Source organism: Phaenicophaeus curvirostris, chromosome 8 (genome assembly GCF_032191515.1).
Source record: "Phaenicophaeus curvirostris isolate KB17595 chromosome 8, BPBGC_Pcur_1.0, whole genome shotgun sequence".
Classification (NCBI taxonomy): domain Eukaryota; kingdom Metazoa; phylum Chordata; class Aves; order Cuculiformes; family Cuculidae; genus Phaenicophaeus; species Phaenicophaeus curvirostris.
Window position 1 is genome coordinate 32,498,008 of NC_091399.1, and position 18,555 is coordinate 32,516,562.

The window sequence follows — 18,555 nt, forward strand, 5'->3', positions numbered from 1 at the left end:
TTTCTCTCCTTGTGAAATATTTAAGCTACTAGCACTTACTTAGAGAAAACTTCAGGTACTCAGAACAGGCAAACCCAGACATCAATAGCTTGTAAAACTTCTCAGGCTCTTGGAAACATGTATTTTGTAGCAGAATTAAGATCCTAAGTGTTTGGCTCTAAATAGGCCCCAGAGACTCCACTTCACTTGAATCTTTAAGTGTTTTCTATTAAATGGCATCCAAAGATGTAGCAGGTGTGTGTTAGAAAGGACAGATATTCTCTGCAGGCTTAATAAAATAAATCACACTTGCAATACAAGCAAATACACAGTTCTCTGTGTGTGTGTCTGTACACACGTTCAGAATTTTTTATGTATGTGTGCACATACACCTACACGTACAAAACCCTGCAAGCTCCCTGTCCAGCACCAATCTACAGCTTTTCAGACTGAGGACTGCGAGCACCAATGCTCTGCACTACAAGATCTCTTAGCAGTATTCATTTCCCATCAGATCTGAAACAGGCAGTCACAATTTCTCAAATTAGCTGGAGCCCCCTCTTCTGGGTGCTGGCACTGGGTATTACACCAGCTGCAGAAAGGAGTAATGCTGGGTCCAGAAAATATTTGATCCAACCCAAGGATTTGTGTGATAAAATCAAATGGTATCCCATCCAACAAGAAAAAAAAATGCTAGTATGTGATCCCATGGTCACATCCCACACTCCCAGAGAAATCAGAGTTACAACACACAGAATCACAGAATGGTTTAGGTTGGGAAGCACCTTTAAAAAGGTCATCTAGTCCAACTCCAAGTTTATACCAGATCAAATCTTTGCAACATGGCCACTGCTGTATTTTGGTAGCAGAAATTTCAAAACAGATTTCCAGCTCAAGCCACGTGGTAAGTACCCAAAAGAAAAATGAAAGGCACATTTTGTGTTTTCCAGCTCCATGGTTCCTAAAGTTTCTCACAAAAAGCATCTCACATGTTTCATTCACAGTTATCATTACACAATTCTACTGCTTCCCACCAATAAAAGCGTGTGTTATTATCAATATTCCAATTCAACATATGAAGTCAGTGTAAGTTTCAGTTTCACTAGAGCTGCAGGCCACCAGCTACGGCTCTGCAAACCACAGACCAGCTTGGAAACAAGTTATTCTGGTTACTTCTCTCCCAGCTGAATTTCACGGGGACCTACTTGGAGGGAAGGAGCAAAGGGGATACTGTAACAAGAGTTAAAAAAACATACTTCTTGGACTACAAGTCCTTGAAAAAGGACAAGTGCTTAATAGTTAAATTTATGAATGACAACCGCTGGTCCAACAGGAACTGACAGCACTTACTGTGGTCAGGCTTTCACAGCCATTAACACGCCCACCCTGCTTGCTGCAGGACGCTGAGCAGTACAAATTTGTCCCAATCAAAAGCGCAAGGGCATTTTCACTCATTCAAGCTACAGAAGAGGCTGCGGAGGTACAGATAGTACTAGATCCATGCCAGTGTCTGGGTACAATGTTAATCATCCCTACATTCTGAAAGCCTGTTCGCATCATACATGTGCGTCACATTACGCAGCTGCAGCACTTCCGAATGCACAATAGGGGTCCTAAAAACAGAGACACTGCATGTGTAGGCACTTCAGCCCCAGGAGAGCTGAGTGAAAGAACCACACAGTGACAAGCCAACATTGCCAAAGCACGTATTCCAGTACAACGAGCATATTCTTCACCTCTGCACTCAACTGCCACCAGCACGTTTTCACAGCCCATAACAAACGCTGGCTTCCCAGTGACCACTAAGTTAGTCATGGAAAGCAGAGAATGGAACAGTGCCGTTCTTCCAGAAGAATGACTTCCCACCAAGCTGTTTAGCCAGCTGTATCCAGTAGCTCTTGTTGACCCTTTCCAGTAAGGCTACTAACTTTATATTGCTTATCTTCAGACTCGTGGGTCTAGCAGACAAGGTAGGACAGCAAGCACCCAGTAGCAAGGCAACAATGCAACTAAGCCGCTGCTGAGGGCTATCGGATCGCACTTCAGGAGAATTTGGAACAGTACAGGTTACACCAAACAGAGGCACCAACTGACACAGGTGTTCTTTACTTTTTCCATGTTTCTGTCCAGTGGAAGAGGACAAGTGAAATCAATACACGAGCGTGCAAAATACAGGACAAAAAAATGCAATCACTTAATGTAACAAAAAAAAGCAAATACAGTCCAACTGCTTTTTTTTTGGAGGACTGTACAGGCATTGATAAAAATAAGGCTTAAGCATAAAATAACATTCAAATTCTTTAAGTTACTGTTTAACCACCCCGGGCAAGTTTAAACAGAATTGTTCTCACAGCAAGTTTTTTCTTACATCAATGATAATTGTTTAGCAGTTAAGTAAATATTGAAATGCGTATCAATGCACAATTAACACTTAGAAAATTGTTTTAATTTCCAAAATAATCCAAAACAATCCATACAAGCCCAAGAAATTCCATACATGAATGAACTGAAATAAAGCATACATTTTGGTAAAGATAACTACCCACTCATAGTTCTAATGAACAAAATCAACTTTGATTCTGACAATAATTTTTGCCCCAACAAACTCTTTTGAAAATACATTCTGTGATCTCTATCAGAATTCTTTCATTTCTACGGTCACTGCATTTGAGAGGACAAAACGTAACATTTTCCACTGCATTATGACTGATGTCACAGAAGGCCACGTTAAGCCCACTGTGACTGGTCTGCAGCGCTGATCCATGCAGAGAAGAGAAAGGGTATGTGCACCATGAAACCATCTGCCATTAAATTCACTTAGGAGGTCTGGTACACAGTTAGAAGACGTAAGTGTGTGCTTTACTTTCAGCAACACTGGAGTTCTCCTTCCTAAGGGTGACATTTGTGTCTGTTCTGTGCAAGGCTCACTTCCCACACACAGAAATCAGTCCAACAAAACATGACTCTCGGCTTCCAAATGAAAAAAGTCTGTTAAGCACAGACAGCAGGATTTCTGGAAGACATTGGTATTAGTTTACTCTTTGCTATAAGCAAATACACTTTCCAGTCCTCTACATTCAGAGGAGGTTCCTGAATCTCTAATTAGATATTCAGTGGCAGTTTTCAATGGATTTGCCAAGCTTCATCATTGTGCTGTTTCAGGTAGTGCAAGCAGAAGTTTCCTAAGCTGACAGCGTCTGCAACTGCAAACTCTGCAGGAAAACAAGCCTCCTGCAAAGGAGCATAAGTAAGAACGCCAGAAGAGGCAGGCAGAGATGCAGAGGAAGCAGCAAGGAAGTAGGGCAAGATGGGAGGGAGCAAGTTTCTCCTTAAGCCAATGGGCAGAGTCCTCTTCATGCAGCCAGCAGGAATTTCACTGTCAACCATAAGTCACTGCAAATCCAAAACTCAGTTTCAGGCTTAGGTTTAGGCAGATTCTTCACTGGCTGTACATGATGTCTGTCTACATCATGAAGACTAAAGATAAAAAAAAGCACCTTACAGGGGCTGAATACTCTGCTGCCTAACAGAAAGAAGTTATAATAGTGTCCCTTCAAGAATGACAGCCTTACACCTTCCAAAGAGCTCAGATTCTGTTAGCCGTTCCTAGTCAAGCCTCTCGCTGTGAGGAAGTCACAGATGCTGAGGGTTGGACTCAGGGAAGGGGACCTTTCATAGCGTTACTCAGAAGTAAACAAATAATAGCAAAACAGCAGCATAAAACTAATTGTCTCAACTCACAGATATATTCACGTTAAAACCTGGAAGTTCACCTAAAATGGGAAGCATAACAGACTTTTTTTCCATTGGTAACTGCTCTATAATAACCTTAACTGCATTTCACACATCAGCTTGACACTTTTGGAGCAGAGCTGCCTGGATGAAGGCTGCAGACTAACAAAGTGGTATTTCTATGCCTTAAAGTGTCTTGTCACAGCAGTTTTTGAACAGGCATGGCTTGGGTTTACCTGTGCAAGCCCTGGGGCTATTACTGTGTACCAACCAGACAGGCCAAGAGAAACACCCCCACAAAGACCCACTCTCCATTTTTCAGTGAGGGGGCCCTTCATTCCCCCTGTCACCAAGAGGAGCCCGGCTTCCAGTACCACAGTTCGGGCCATGCTGGAGTGTGCAGGGCACCCAGCACCAGGCCAGGAGAGCTCTCAGGGCAGCACCTGGCCCCACACTCGCCTTCTCCACTGCCAGGGAGGCCCCAGCCAGGTACCAGAAATAGTTACTATTACATCAAGTGGAATGCTTTTTAATTAAGCTAGAGTTAAGCTTCATCTATGTAACTGTATTTCTTGAAAGTCAGGGACAATGTCCCTCTGATAGTATGCTTCCTTTCTCTGACAGCACGTTTTCTTTCAGACAGGGTTTTTCCAGACACTATTTATTTTGAAGATGGTAACATCTTGTGTTCAGTCTGACCTGTGCTGAACAGATAGTGCTTCTCCTGTGAGCTCCTCTTTTTGCAGCGTCTCCCCACCTCAAATGCAAGATCAGGCAGAGCTGGCTCCAAAGCTCCAAATCAGCAAGAGTTTTGACTGTTGTGAAGTTTGTAATAACACTAAAATTAACCCTTGGAAAGTAACAGAATGTGCATAAGATTTCTGGGAAAATTTACCCACATGCCTGTAAGCGGGAAATATCCTGTCCCCAGCTCTTGCCTGGCTGCACGGGACCGATGGCGATCGCCCTGCCCAGCCCCGATGAAGGATGCTCGCTTTCTAAAACTCCATAATGAGCCTTACAAAGTTGATTTACCGGCGTTTTCGGTACCGAGCCCCCCGGGGGCGGCCCCACCGGCCCCGCCTCGCCCTCCCCCCGCGCTCACCGGTACTGCTTGGGGTCGCTGGGGGACTTCACGATGTCGGGGTCGCCGAGGTTGGAGCCGCCGCGGCCGCGGTCTTCCTCGCCCTCCTCGGCGTGAGGCGAGCGGCCTCTGGCGTCGCCGCCGCTCTCCGCGGGCTGCTGCCCCGCCGGCGCCTCCGGGCAGCCGTAGCCGGACGTCCCCTTGTTCCTGCCGGGCATGGCGGCGGCTGAGGGGCGGCCGAGGGGAGGCCCCGCCACCAACGCTCGCCCGCTGCGTGCGAACGCGGCCACCAAGCGGCGCATGCGCCGCCCCCGCCGCCCGGCCCGGCCCGGCCCCGCGGCCGCCGCGCGAGGAAGCGCCGGTGACGCGTGCCCCGCGCCGCCGCCAATCAGCGCCCGCCGCGGCGCCGGCTGCGCAGAGCCGGCCAATCAACGCGCCGCTCGCCGCCGGAGGCGCCGCTGATTGGCGGAGACACGGGGGAGGGGACGTGGCGGGAAAAACCATAGGTGGGGAGGGGGGCGGGGGGCAAGGCAGCCCTTTTCAGAAATGAGACAGGAGGGACGAAGAAATCAGAGGGAGAAAGAAAAGACAGACGAGTAAAGCCTGATCCCGGGAACTCCTTTCTGCGTCGTCACGGTCCGACATTCACGCCCGCCTGCCGCGTTAGCTGTGCGTGTCCCCCCCGCTCTTGCGTTGGAACAGTCCAACCGCCTCCTCTTGGCCCCGGTAGCCACCGCTCACTCCGAAGGGCCAATCAGCGGGCGGGGCGGGGGGCGAGCGGCGGCCGTGCCCACCCGGGGAAAGCAGCGCAGCCACGCTCGGCGTGACGGCAACGCTCGGGGCTCTTTCAGCGCTTAAGGCTGCTGCTGGGGTGTAATTGTGTTCCCCCCCCCCCTCACGGTGCCCTTAGGGGCTTCGGGTTTGTACTCGTGACTCCTCAGCAGACACCGCTGTCGGTTCCCGGTAGGGCTCGGCCTTCTCCGATTTGTGGCTCTGCTTTCTCCCCTCCAGGAAGCTGAAGTGCTGATGTAGCGATTCCAAATATTATCAGGAATGGTTCCTTTCCTCATCTCTCCAATCTCCCTGAAGCTGGCTTTTCCAAATGGTGTGTGTTGCCAAGATCCTTGTAATGCTTTGAGAGCTGTTTGGAGGCTTGCCCTTGCATTTAGAATCGGAGAATCATTACATTGGAAGAGAACTCCCAAGCTCTAAGTTAGACTAGACATAAGGAGGAAATTCTTCACTTTGAGGGGGGTGAGACACTGGCCCAGGTTGCCCAGGGAAGCTGTGGCTGCCCCATCCCTGGAGGGGTTCAAGGCCACGTTGGATGAGACCTTGGGCAGCCTGGGCTGGTGGGAGGTGGCCCTGCACATTGCAGGGGGTTGGAACTGGATGATAACTTTATGGTCTCTTCCAACCCAAAGTACTCCATGATTCTATGATCATCCAGTCCAACCATCACGCCTACTAAACCATGTCCTGAAGTGCCACATCTACACCTTTTGAACTCCTCTGGGGTTGGTAACTCCACCACTTCCCTGGGCAGCCAGTTCCAATGATTCACCAATCTCCCAGAAAAAAAAAAATATCCTAATATCCAATGTAAATCTCCCCTAGTGCAACTTGAGGCCAAAAATCCCATCCATATACCACATCCCTTGTGCATTGTTCCACATTCGTTCCATTTTCTGCCCTTACTGCCATACCAGTGCTGTTGGTTACTTTGTGTGTGTGTTTGAGTCTATGTTGACTGCGAGAGATGCTGAAAGCAAATAAGGGGGGCTGTCCCAGATACAGGGACAATAATTTAGACTAGACGTCTAGGAAGGCAATTTAAACTGGATGCTTCAGTGCTTTATTTCTCCACAAGATGGAAGCCAAGAGCTATGTCTATCTTAGACCCTCCTGCATGGCTTTCCCTGGAGAAATGCACACTCAGTACTGTATTGCACAACCCACAGAGAGCAGCTTGTGAAGAGCAGTCACCTCTTGCCTTACACATTCTAGTACCCCTTTTTTACCCGGCAAACATACTGTTTTATTGACACTACTCCCCTAGGCCACTGGCAGTCAAATGGAAGGCTCTATACAAGACTGCATCAAGCATTTTGGTGCAAGCAAGTCTGTTATCTCCCTTGCCCTGACAAATTATTGACTCACATTCTGCCATTACCTTGCACAAGTTAATACAAGTAACAGCTGCTATTGACTCTCTGATGATGCTGAAATTGGCTGCACACCACTTAACAGCAAAAGGCTTTCTCTGTATTCATTCACAGCTTTTAAACCAAATGTAAGATGATGAGATATATCTCTCCATCAATATATACTTCATGTGTCAGTTGTCTGTGATGATTTGATTTCTTATTTGAAATAAACTCTGGAGGTTTTCTGCACCAAATACTAGGTTTTTCCCTGTATGCAATATAGGGCAGGGTAGAATTCATAACCATCTTTTCCTGTTCTGGCTCTACTGCATGTAGCTACTTGCTGACGAAAAAACAATTCTGCCCATCCTAGGTTGACGGGCCTGGGATATACTTGTATTCTTACTAAAAATTATTTAAAAAAACACATTTTAATTGACAGGAACACAATGAAACACAATTCTATATTGGATGGAAAAGGGTAAGGTCTTTTTTGTTAAGAAAAAAAAGCAAACCAAAATAATTGCAATTCCATTTTTTCTGAATCTGTTTTCTTCTCGCATTGAGTTGCTGAGCTGAAAAATCATTATTTACATCATGGCACTCCATTATAGCTGCACAGCTCAAAATCATCACTTCCTGCTGTGGGAGTTTTTATTTCTTTTTGCTATTCGCACAAGTTGCCCTAAACCCTGCTTCTGCTATAATTTAAACACTGTGCCGAGCATTTATTGGCCAAATAATTTTTCTCTTCACTCTGTTTTAAATCTCCACAGTGATTCCTGACTGCTGGGCTCAAGGATCATCATCCTGTCAAAAAAAGATCAAGGTATTTTAAAAGCATTTAAAAGATACCTTCTTTATACGTGCACACAATTGCCTAGTGCACTGGTAACACAGCTCACGCAAGCTCAGTGTCCACAGCCGTGACTGCATTTCTGTTTATTTTGCCACTTCATGGGTTCAGATACAATAGCCACATTCCTAGCACTGCACAAATCACACTTTCAGTACTAGATCAACACATACATCACAATAAAGATTTCTGAAAGCAATGTACAAATGAATGAAGGGATCAAGCCTTTAGCACAGTGAGCTCAAACTACACCAATGTAGTTGCACTTTCCTCCAGAATATTGTGCTTTTTTTCTTAGAACTATTACACTTTGAGACACAACACAATGACATTACAAAAGCATTCGCTGCTGTCACAATCCAGCAAATTACAGCGCAGTGGTCAGATACTTGACTCCAGTTTCTGATATCAGAAAGTCTCCTCAGTCAGAGGAGGTCATAGGCCTAGGGTAAAGCCATAAAACTTTACAGACTTTGCACCTCAAGAGAGCAGACTCTCTGTATCCACCTAATTTACCTTTACAGACACAATTTGCAATCACTTTTGGAGCTGGGATGCGCAAACAAGTATGTGATGCTACAGGCATACAGCGTATGTAATTTCACAGATTTTCAAAAGCTGCTCCTCTGTATATTTCTGAGAAATACAAGCTCTGCCTGTGGCTAATGCTCACAGAGTTCTACACACAGGTGTAGAAATCTTGTCATTTTAGGGATGTTGGAAGTATAAGAATGTTTCAGATGTTAAATATTGGAAACTGTTCCTCCCTTCAAACAACAATGCAACAAAACGTCCATAGAGCAATTCTAACAGGACATCTTTGCCGTTTTTAGTTTGCAGTTATTTTATATTAATCGTTCTTCCTTTTTTTTTTAATTCATACTTTGTGGTTGAATCTGAAACCAGAAAAACTACCCCCACACACGCACCCATCTAGCACAAAAGTAAAAAAATAAATCAACAACAAAGCGCAGAAAGAAAATCTAGTGGTACTGGCATTAATATTTGCCAACACACTTTGGCTCCTGATATTTTAATCTTTCTGAGAGGGTGCAGTTCCAAGTCTTACGTGTCAGACTGAGCCTCCAACTAAGCATGCAGCAGCCAATTCCTCCTTTCCTTCATCCTGCAACAAATCCACCATCAAGCAGTTGATCAGAGCACATTCAAACCTAGAGGGGTTAAACTATAGGATAGAGGTGGAAAGCTGCAGGATGGGAGGCTATTGGGCCTCTAGAAACAAATGATGAGTGACAGTGAGGGGCCTAACACAGCAACACCCCCAGCACGCTGCAAGCTGTAAGCGGTGACTGGGAAGTCTGCAGGCAAGGGCAGCCCCTGGAGAGGCTCTTGATCCTTCACCCAGCACCAGCCAAGAGCACAGGGAAATGCAGGTGTGGTGCAAGGCCTCCTCCTCCTTCTGCCCTGCCTCACACCTTTGACTCCTCTACGTGCTCTCCTGCTATTTAGAGGTTTGACACAAAATACAAACACACACACTCCCTCCTCGTCCCTCCCTAGAGCAGTACAGAAGAACAGAGATCCATGCCTAGAGGACAATGACTCAGAATTCTTACTTTGTAAGATATTTTTGTCCCCATTTTCTTTTAGACCTGGTCCCTTTTGACTGTTTTTTTTCTAATAATTCCTGCTGTTCTTGACAAAAAAACTCTTTCTGCAGTAGAGGAATTTATAATTACAAATTCAACATTCTCTGTGATAATAACATTTGCAACACTATACAATTGTTTTTCTGTGAAACTCACATTAACACTAGGTACACTTACAATATATAGTCAGATTTTTTTTAAATTATTGGATGAGGAAATATATAATATTAACACTCCAGCACATTAAACGAACATACCAGTTTCCTACAACAGAGACCTCTGCCTTTGGACTACATGATAATGCGTCACCACAAATGAAAAGATAAAATTTCATCAGGAAAGAAGGACATTTCTCAATGAGAAAGGTCACTAGCATGAGCAGTTCTGCTGCGAAGGGGGTGGGTTGTCTGTAAGTCGCATGCTCCTTCCAGAATTGCCCCTGGAAGGGTCTGATTCTATGCTCTCAGACATCTTTTCACAGATTATATCCACGAGACGCTCAAACACCTGCCTTACGTTGATGTTCTCTTTGGCACTAGCTTCAAAATAGTCAAAACCTGTGAGAAAAAATGGGGGAAAAAAATCAGTAGAGACTGATGGTAATGGAGAGGGCTTTTAAAATACTAATTTTTCAGAATTCACCTTAAGAAAACAAGACATTAGACAATTCTTAAGCTCAGTTGATTCCCACAATCTCAGGATAGTGAGCAGGAATGCTTCTAGAATTTGTCAGCCGTCAATAAGAGTCAAAGGGATAAATGGATCCTTACCATCACCCTGGTAAACACACCTGCAAATGATACAGATCTGAATAAACCCAGTACAAGGGAGTCGGGCTTCCCATGTAGGTCAGTGAAGGTGCCCTGGGTTGCAGCTGCTGCTCATGTACAGAAGGACAAGCCTGGACTCTACGCACCCCTCACTCTATGAACCACTACTGCAATTTGGGGAGAGCAGAGACCATAAAGAGAAGAAAGATCATGGTTATATTCCTTCCGCTGACCAATTTCTGCACTTGTGAGCAAAATACTCCAAGATTTTGGTTCTGTTTTTCTCGTTCTTTATCCAATCAGATGGAAAGCTCTTCAGGGTGATTAATGCTTGTACAGTACATGTCACGACAGAGCACCCATCTTGACAGCGGCCACTCAGCATTGCTGAATTGCAAACAATGTTGAGCACTTCCTACAGAGCAATTTCAGTGTCCCATCACCAGCTCCTTGCTGCAGTGATCAGTTCGGATTCTCAAACACTGACCCCTTCCGATTAAAAAAAACAGCAAGGCTGGAGTTATGTCAAGGTGAGGATGGCACCCAGAGCTATTCCTGCTGCTTTCTGTTGACACCCTGCAAGAACCAGCCTTCTCATGGATGAGCCTGAACCCCATCTCAGCCAGCAGAAGTGCACTGAACTGTGAAGCATTTCTTTATCTTTCTAACCCCAGGGGCCTCAAAAGCGAGCCATCACTTACGATGGCAGCTGCTTCTGTTCTACAAGGTTATTATATTGCCAACAGCAAGAGCTCAAGCACCACAGAGAGTTCATTTTGCCACAAGCTACATTCTGTTGGGCTTCATTTTGAGGGCATCCTGCTTTGCACCAGTTTTCTCTGAATCTGCTGCAAATGAAGGCAAAGTCTTAACTGATTAGACTGCCAATTCTGGAAAACTGAGTCACTTCAATGAGATAATAAATAGATATCTTCTCCATTCTAACACTTTTTAAAAATCATGGGACACCGGGTGAAGTGATGCAGATGTTTGCCTCGTTACTAAATAAGGACAGTTGCCCTGCACCAGAGGAGGCTTCTGTCTGCCCCACTTAATGCCTTTGATAATGATTGAGAATGTGTATAAAAGGCACAAGAAACAGATAAACGAAGTCGGATATTTTTAAGTCCTACACTGGTTTAGTTTTTGCTGTGGGTGAATCTATTTTAGTTTAGCTCACATTCAGGCCAATAACAATTTTCTTAATCTGATTAGGAAATTATTTCAATGATGTTAATGTCACTACATGAACTTAGATAAACACGCTGAAGGATAGCCTTTATGCGAATCATTATGATGAAAGCTAGCAGATTAGGCAGTCGATAGTCAATTAAAAAGATTGCTCTCACCTAAGACACAAAGTCATTTCAGATAATGCTGTACACATTAGCACAGTTAATATAAGAAAAGACTGACTGATAAAACCAGATATATTTTAAAAGGGCTGGAAAGTGAGCATATAGTATTTTGGGAGGCTGCAGAGGAAGAGGATTGGGACAGCACTTTCCAAAGGCATGGTTAGCTTTTGCTTTGCTTTGCACAGGGGTGTGTTCCTCCAGGGTGAGCCACACAAGCGCGAGGACAGGTTGGTGCAGAAGTGGGGATTCTTTAGCAGAATGGTTTCCTACTGATGGAGTCAGTTGCTATGGTAACTCTGTGCGAGTGTGTGCTTGAAGTGTCCCACATGTAAAGGATTCCAGGTGTGTATTTCAACAAACAGATGACTTTGGGGGAGAGAAAACACATTAGAAGTCAAAATTGGAGTGAGACTTCCAGTAAAACTGTCTATTTGCTGTTACATTGTTTTGGACAAATTTTCTACTACAAACAGTGTAATTACTCTTGCAAAATGCATTAGCCCACTTGCATTCACAATGGCTTTGAGAATCTGCAAGCCAGGAACCGACATTAATCTTTTCAAAAGCAAATTAGATTCTGATGTGTAAAAAAAGAGTCTATAATTGATTTTGCAAACTAACCATGTCTGTTTGTTTTGCTAGTCCTACATGTAAAGGGTTATTGTTACAATAATAATACTAATAACGATGGCAAATTAGAGGGTTTAGTTTGGTATTTTCTCATTATTTGCTAATGATGGCAGTGCCTCAAAGCTCCCGTCATGAATGCGACCCCTTTGTGTTTAGCATATGTAGAATTGACACTTGAAGGCTCTAAACCTGCCGGCCTTTGAAGGCATACTTTTTATTTTTAGCACATGAACACGACAAAATACTGATTGATCGTAATTTTGGAACAGTGACCAACTTTTCGTTCATATCACATGGTTCCCTATCACAAAGCCATACTTTACACTCATCTATGAGCAGCGTTTCTATACTTTCCCTTCATTAAAAAAACCAAACTGAAACGATAACAAAACCCCCAGCTAATAAATATTAATTATCTAAGATTTAACCATAGCTGGCAATCTGATAAAGGTCACACTTTAAAGTGCAGCAGTGTAGCCTGGAAGCCCGGTACCCTCATTTTAACAATACACCTCACAATTATGGCTTGACAATTGAACACGCAATAGAATTACATCAATGAGGCGTTATAGCAATTTTCTTTGGGTCTGGTAAGAATCTCTGCTCTTACAAGCTCTAAAAATATCTATAGTATACCCATGTAAGGGTATCCACTGTTAGCTGAATTCAATCTTAATAGGATTTACTTTCCACTATGAAATCTTTAAGAGAAAACAACAGTATAGTTAAATATTAACACAGAAGCCCTGATTCTGTATTTAAAACATTGCACGTACTATAAAATATAATGAAAAAATATAAATAAATGAGAAATTAGGATGACTTTATTTTGCATTTTGTTCTAAAATGTTCACTGCAATCCCAGCTTCCTCCCAATGGGACTGTTTTGCTTTTTCAACCCTTCATCAACAACATAATGTGATTTCCCTACCTTGACAGGGAAGCCTAATACATTTAAATATATATATTTTACTCAACTCTACAGTTCTGATTGATAAACTTACTTTTTCATTGCTTAGTTGAAAAAAAGTCCTACAAAAATCAGTATTTGCATTCTGAAAATTACTAAGGTACTTAGAGAGCAGGAGAGAGAATTATGTTTATGAAAACTTTTTCTCTTTTCAGTCCACTGAGCTAATCATACAGATTAAAAGGAACATAGCATAAAGAAGCAGAGCAAAAAAAGAGCAGAAAAAAAAGATTTGACATGTACCTAGCTGATCCGCCAGATGTCTCCCCTTCTCCACTGGAACAATTCTTTCATCCTCCATATCACATTTGTTTCCCACCAGGATCACCTGCGCATTGTCCCAGGAGTAAGTCTTGATTTGTGTAGCCCTAGATCAGGCCAAAAAACGTCGTTACCTTCCATCAGCCGTGCCAAAATACAATTGTATATTAAGTATGAAAACAAGTACCATTAAACACAACATCAACATCTCAAGACTGCATGTTGGTTAAAAGACAAATAACCAAGCTTACACATAAAGCAAGAATGCAGACTATGTAATTTATAGCACCATTCCATTTTATTACTTCTTATGACAATAAAAGTACTTGCTAAAACTTTACAAGTGTTTCAAAGATCCAGACAAAAAGCTGAATTGAATAATTTTTGAAGTCTAGGGAAAAAAAGCATTCTTCTAGGGCTACTCTCCTTCAGCTATAATCTGTCAGGAGAATGACAATCAAATATACCTCTTAAGGATATTGTCATACAATAAGCCATACAATAGTTACACACTTCATGCTAGACTTACACCTTCTTGTAAAACATACCAACAATAGTTCAGAGCAGACAATAAAAGATGCTCATTTGCTGCAGCACATTTTCTGCAGAGTTTTAGTAATATCATAAGGAATTGTATTTTGAGTCAAACAGATGGAAGCATCAAGTCATCTTTGCTTGAACGGGAAATCTAGTTTGTGGAGACTGAGACTGCATAGAAACGTGGAAACTATTGTTAAAGAGAAAAAGAAATTTACCAAACTGGGAAGATATAGGATCAAGGTAAAGCTCTGTGAGATAATATTTGAACCCAGCAGGATTAATTAAGTGATACCCAAGGCAGGGAACGGCAGATGCAATGACAGATGACAGGTATCGGACTAATGCTAACAGAGGGATCAAGTGCATGGGAGCTTAAGCAGGAGCACTGAGATGAACTTAAAGCCTCTAAAGCCCTCTGTGGCTCATATGCTGGAACTGCAATGGAACTAGCTGTGAATCCCAGGAGTCTGACCTTACATTTGGCTTCTTCATAGTTTTTCCATGACAAAAAAGATTTTCTTTTTCTATTTATCCTGAGGGGCCAGTCCTTTCCCACCATACTCAGTGAGGTGTCACAGAGCCAGCAGCAGAACAGTATTAGCTTAGTAGTATTCATTTGCATCCATTTTTTCAGAGCAGCCCAACCTATTTTATTTTCACCAAGTCAGCTCTATCTTTTAAGACTCCCCCCTTCCCAAAGGTAATTAGGCTGCTCTGCCAGAAGTGATTCATTCCTTCCCTCCTCTAGTCCCTAACTCACTTTTTCATCCTTTGTCCCTACTCACCACCCCTCCATATAGGACACTAGTTTCAGGCAAACCTGTCGTTTCCCAGAAGAGCCAGGAGTTCCCTCGGATTTTACTCTTGTTTAGTTTGCTTGAAATCCCTTAACAATAAAGCCGTTGGTTCCTTCTATCTTGAATTAGCAGCAGTTTCCAGCGCTGATCTACTAATGATAATTTTTAATTAGTTTGGGTTGCTTACTTGTCTTTTCCATGGAAAGCAGACAGTCATGTCTACAGAAAGGAGGTCATTTCCCTGTGCAACTTGCCTCTAAGCAGCAGCCTGTTCGATTGCACTGGCAAACATAAACCTGAAGGAAGCCCATAGCACAAGGCCAGACCCATACTGCAACACACTAAAATAATCAAGGCCCTCCTGCAGTGAAACTTCTTACTCTTCTTCATGTCCTCCTGGAAAGGCACTCGCTCCCACCTCAATTTTGGCTCCTCCACTTTCACCCCTCTGAGTGCCTCCATCTATACAAGCCCTGTGAGTGCTAATATGGGTCTGTGATGAGTTGATGCAGTACTCTGGGGTTTCTCTAGGCTCATCACAGAAAGGAATGACCTCAGAAATCCACCAAAGCCCAAAAAGATGAAGTCTCCCCAGTTTCCCTCTATAAGCAACAGAGAAAATGGAAGTCTCTTCAGGTTCAATTTAAAACACCTGTAACCAGGCTTCTCAACACTGCCAAATTATAACTATTTAAACAGAATTAATTAGAAAATGGAAAAGAAGAGAAAAAAAGCACAAACGATCTCCTATAGAAACTCATCCTTCTCCCTGCTTCGTACAAGTTAGTGAAAAGCTTCTCTTGCAGAACACTGCCATTTACTCTTCTGAGGAGCAGAAAACCCCCAGAAGTTATGAAGAAGAAAGTCTAAAAAAAAAACCCTGATCCCCATACGAAAAGAAAGGCAGCAAATTTCCAGAAGCTTTTGGAAAGGTAAATAAATAAATGAATGGAAAGGCTTGTGCAATTGAGCCGTTTCAACAACTATCAGGACAGTCCAATGTTCACACTGGGAAAATGCATTTCTGTGACAGAATAATAATGCTGTGCCTTATTTGTGCTGAATTCCCCAAATTAATGATAAAGCATGGGGTTTATGCTTCATGCTTAGAAGAAAAATAGTCTTGGGTTCACAGCTGCACGGATACATCAACGGCCTAATTTGGAGATCAGCCTTAAAGATAAATAAAACTGATGATTTGTGAACCCAGCTGTCACTTAAATCTAAGTTAAATTTAACCAATTTTTTTCTTCCCTGCTATGAAAGTGTCTAGATTGTCCAAAGCAGCATTTCTATAATATTTTCTGTTTACATTACAGTATCAAATGCTGAGTATATTCTAGTTTCAATACAATTTCAAATGAGGTATAAACCACTGATTTATCCACACACAAAACTATCGAACCAAAGTCAAATAATAACCGTCAAAGGAGACTATGAAAAAAATCTAGAAACTCAGCCAAAAGCCATGAAAGCTCATTTAGCCCTTTCACTCACCCTACAGGAAAGACATCTTATTATTCAAACAAAAATAATTAGTTATTATCAAATATCAGGTAAAACCCCACATCTTTTCTTTTGCCTATTTCTACTTTGTCTTCTAAAATAACCTAGCTGTTCTCTTGCCACACTGTAGTAAGGAAAATCACTCAGGCTTAATCTTTTAAGGCTTCTCATACAATCTACAGTACCTTTCCCAGTGAAGGAGCAAGAGAACAGGTCATGTCCTGGACGTTCCCAAATGCATTTATATTGTGTATTTTACACTTTCTCAGCTGCTTTAACATTGTTATCATTAACCAGAGCCAGGGCAGATGACACACACACCTAAACTGAGACAATAATTTATTAGGGTGATTCATGTGACTGAAGGGAAGACTGTACCTCACGTTCACGTACTACTTCAAGAGCTTGTCCGAATACCCAACATACAGCCATGACCCTCCTCAGTGAGGAGAAAGAGAGCCTTACCTTGGTATAGAAGTATTTCTGGAGTGACAGAAAGCAAATCAGAATCCTCTTTAGGACGTCTGCCCATAAGAACCCATATAGGATAAGAGGAAATGGCCTCAAGATATACCAGTGGAAGTTTAGACTGAATAGTAGGAAAAACTTCTTTACCAAAAGATCAAGCACTGGAACAGGCTGCTCAGGGAGTCACCATCCCTGGAGGGGTTCAAAAAGCATGTGGATGTGGCACTTCAGGACATGGTTCAGTAGACACAGTGGTGCTGGGCTGACGGTTGGATTTGAGGATCTTCGAGGTCTTTTCCAATCCTAATGACTCTATGATTCTAAGGTTGTGGTAAAAAGATCACCCAAGGAGGAAACTATATGGCAGATAAGAAGAGATAATCTCATTTCTCTTGTGGTCAGGTGATGGCAGGCCAGGAGGCTGTTACAACAGTCATATGCCAATGAACCAGAGATGAAAGGTGAAATGCACCATACACACATGGGAAGCAGTTTTAGAGGGGATGTTGGATGAAAAGGCTTAGAGAATAGTAAGGCTAGTAAGCACAAACTGCTAAGGCAATTTTCCAGCTAGAGGAAGGATACAAGCTCTAAGATGCTAGACACGTCTAGAAAGGAGGAGATTTCTCTCTAATGGAGATCTGACATCATTTCAGCCTATTTATGAAGTTGAATTTTGAGATCTATGCACAACACTATGAGCTCAAGAGAAGAAAAGAGTTTGTTGTGGGCAAGACCTTACTTGGAGTGCTAGGTCTCTGGCTTAGCTATTTGTTCATGCTTTTGGCTTGTTTTCTGTAGGGAACTCTGCAGGAAGAGATGGTACAAAAGAAAGCAGTGAGACGAGTTGAGACTCATGTTGACAGCCTGCTTACAAAGCACCTTAAAAAACCTGAATCACTAAACAGCAACAGGCAGGACACCAGCAAGAAGGAACAAGCTTTAGAATAGACAATGTCCTACTGTAAAATAAAGAGATGACTACTGTACACAACTTGAACTATTCCAAGGTTTTGTGAATGGGTACAAATTTAGGATCCAAGAATTTTATTCAGGTGGGAAATTCTTCCCAGTCAGTGAGAATGGGCTGGCATGGAAAACAGCCAAAAGTTAGTTGAAGGGTTATCACTTCATGTTTTATTTGATGATGGTTTTCTTGAAGTATCTTCCCAGGCTTTACTGTATTTGCTTTATGAACTCAGTCCCATGATGACATGGTAGATGGCTTACTCATGTTTTTATGCCAGAGAAACACTCAAATTCCATCCACGCACACTATGTTAGAAAAAACTGGGAAGGTTAACAGGTTCCTTACTGGATTTAATTCACATCAACGGAGTACTGCTGATATATTCTCATTGTCGAAAAGGCTGGCCGATCTGCTGCATCATGCCGTATTTAGGACAAAATGTTCAGCATAAAAGTACTATTTACTTACTGTAGCTGGACGCTGAAAAGCATATCACTAACCAGCTAGGATAGCAGGACACTTACAGGAGAGAAAAGATGTGTAGGATTAATTGCTGTAATTTCTGGAAACTGCAGGATGCAAGGAGACCTGGGATGAGCTTTGTTGTTAGCTTTCGCATATATTCTAGGTGGACGCCCTATATAATTTCAGTGAGGGTTGATGTATCATATTAGAACTAGCGCAGCTTGTTGTCACCTCACCTAAACCTGATCAAGCAGGGAGGAACTCATGTATCGGGCCACACACGTTACTTGCAAGGTAAAAAGCAGATCGTAAGTTCATCACTTCCTGGGAATCTAGGAGCAACACTACTGAGGGTAACAGCTTCATTAGAGGAGACGAGGTGGTTCAGGCAGTTGTCCTCCCACCGAACTCT

At 43.0% G+C, this 18,555-nt stretch overlaps 2 protein-coding genes across 3 annotated transcripts in view; both read right to left on the bottom strand.

The window, feature by feature from the left end:
- Positions 1–5,038, bottom strand: part of NRDC (nardilysin convertase) — a 30,869-nt gene extending 25,831 nt beyond the window's left edge. Inside the window, exon 1 of the mRNA XM_069863108.1 lies at positions 4,817–5,038. Coding sequence (XP_069719209.1) covers positions 4,817–5,013 — 197 coding nt within the window. The 5' untranslated portion in view covers positions 5,014–5,038. The remainder of the gene's footprint in view (positions 1–4,816) is intronic.
- A 2,821-nt stretch (positions 5,039–7,859) lies between these two features.
- The window catches only part of RAB3B (RAB3B, member RAS oncogene family), a 58,621-nt gene continuing 47,925 nt past the window's right edge, over positions 7,860–18,555 (bottom strand). For both annotated transcript variants that reach the window (XM_069863107.1, XM_069863106.1), the window contains exons 4-5: positions 13,380–13,504; positions 7,860–9,965 (exon numbers count right to left, since the gene is read on the bottom strand). In XM_069863107.1, the coding sequence (XP_069719208.1) occupies positions 9,778–9,965; positions 13,380–13,504 (313 nt within the window). In that variant the 3' untranslated portion in view covers positions 7,860–9,777. The remainder of the gene's footprint in view (positions 9,966–13,379; positions 13,505–18,555) is intronic.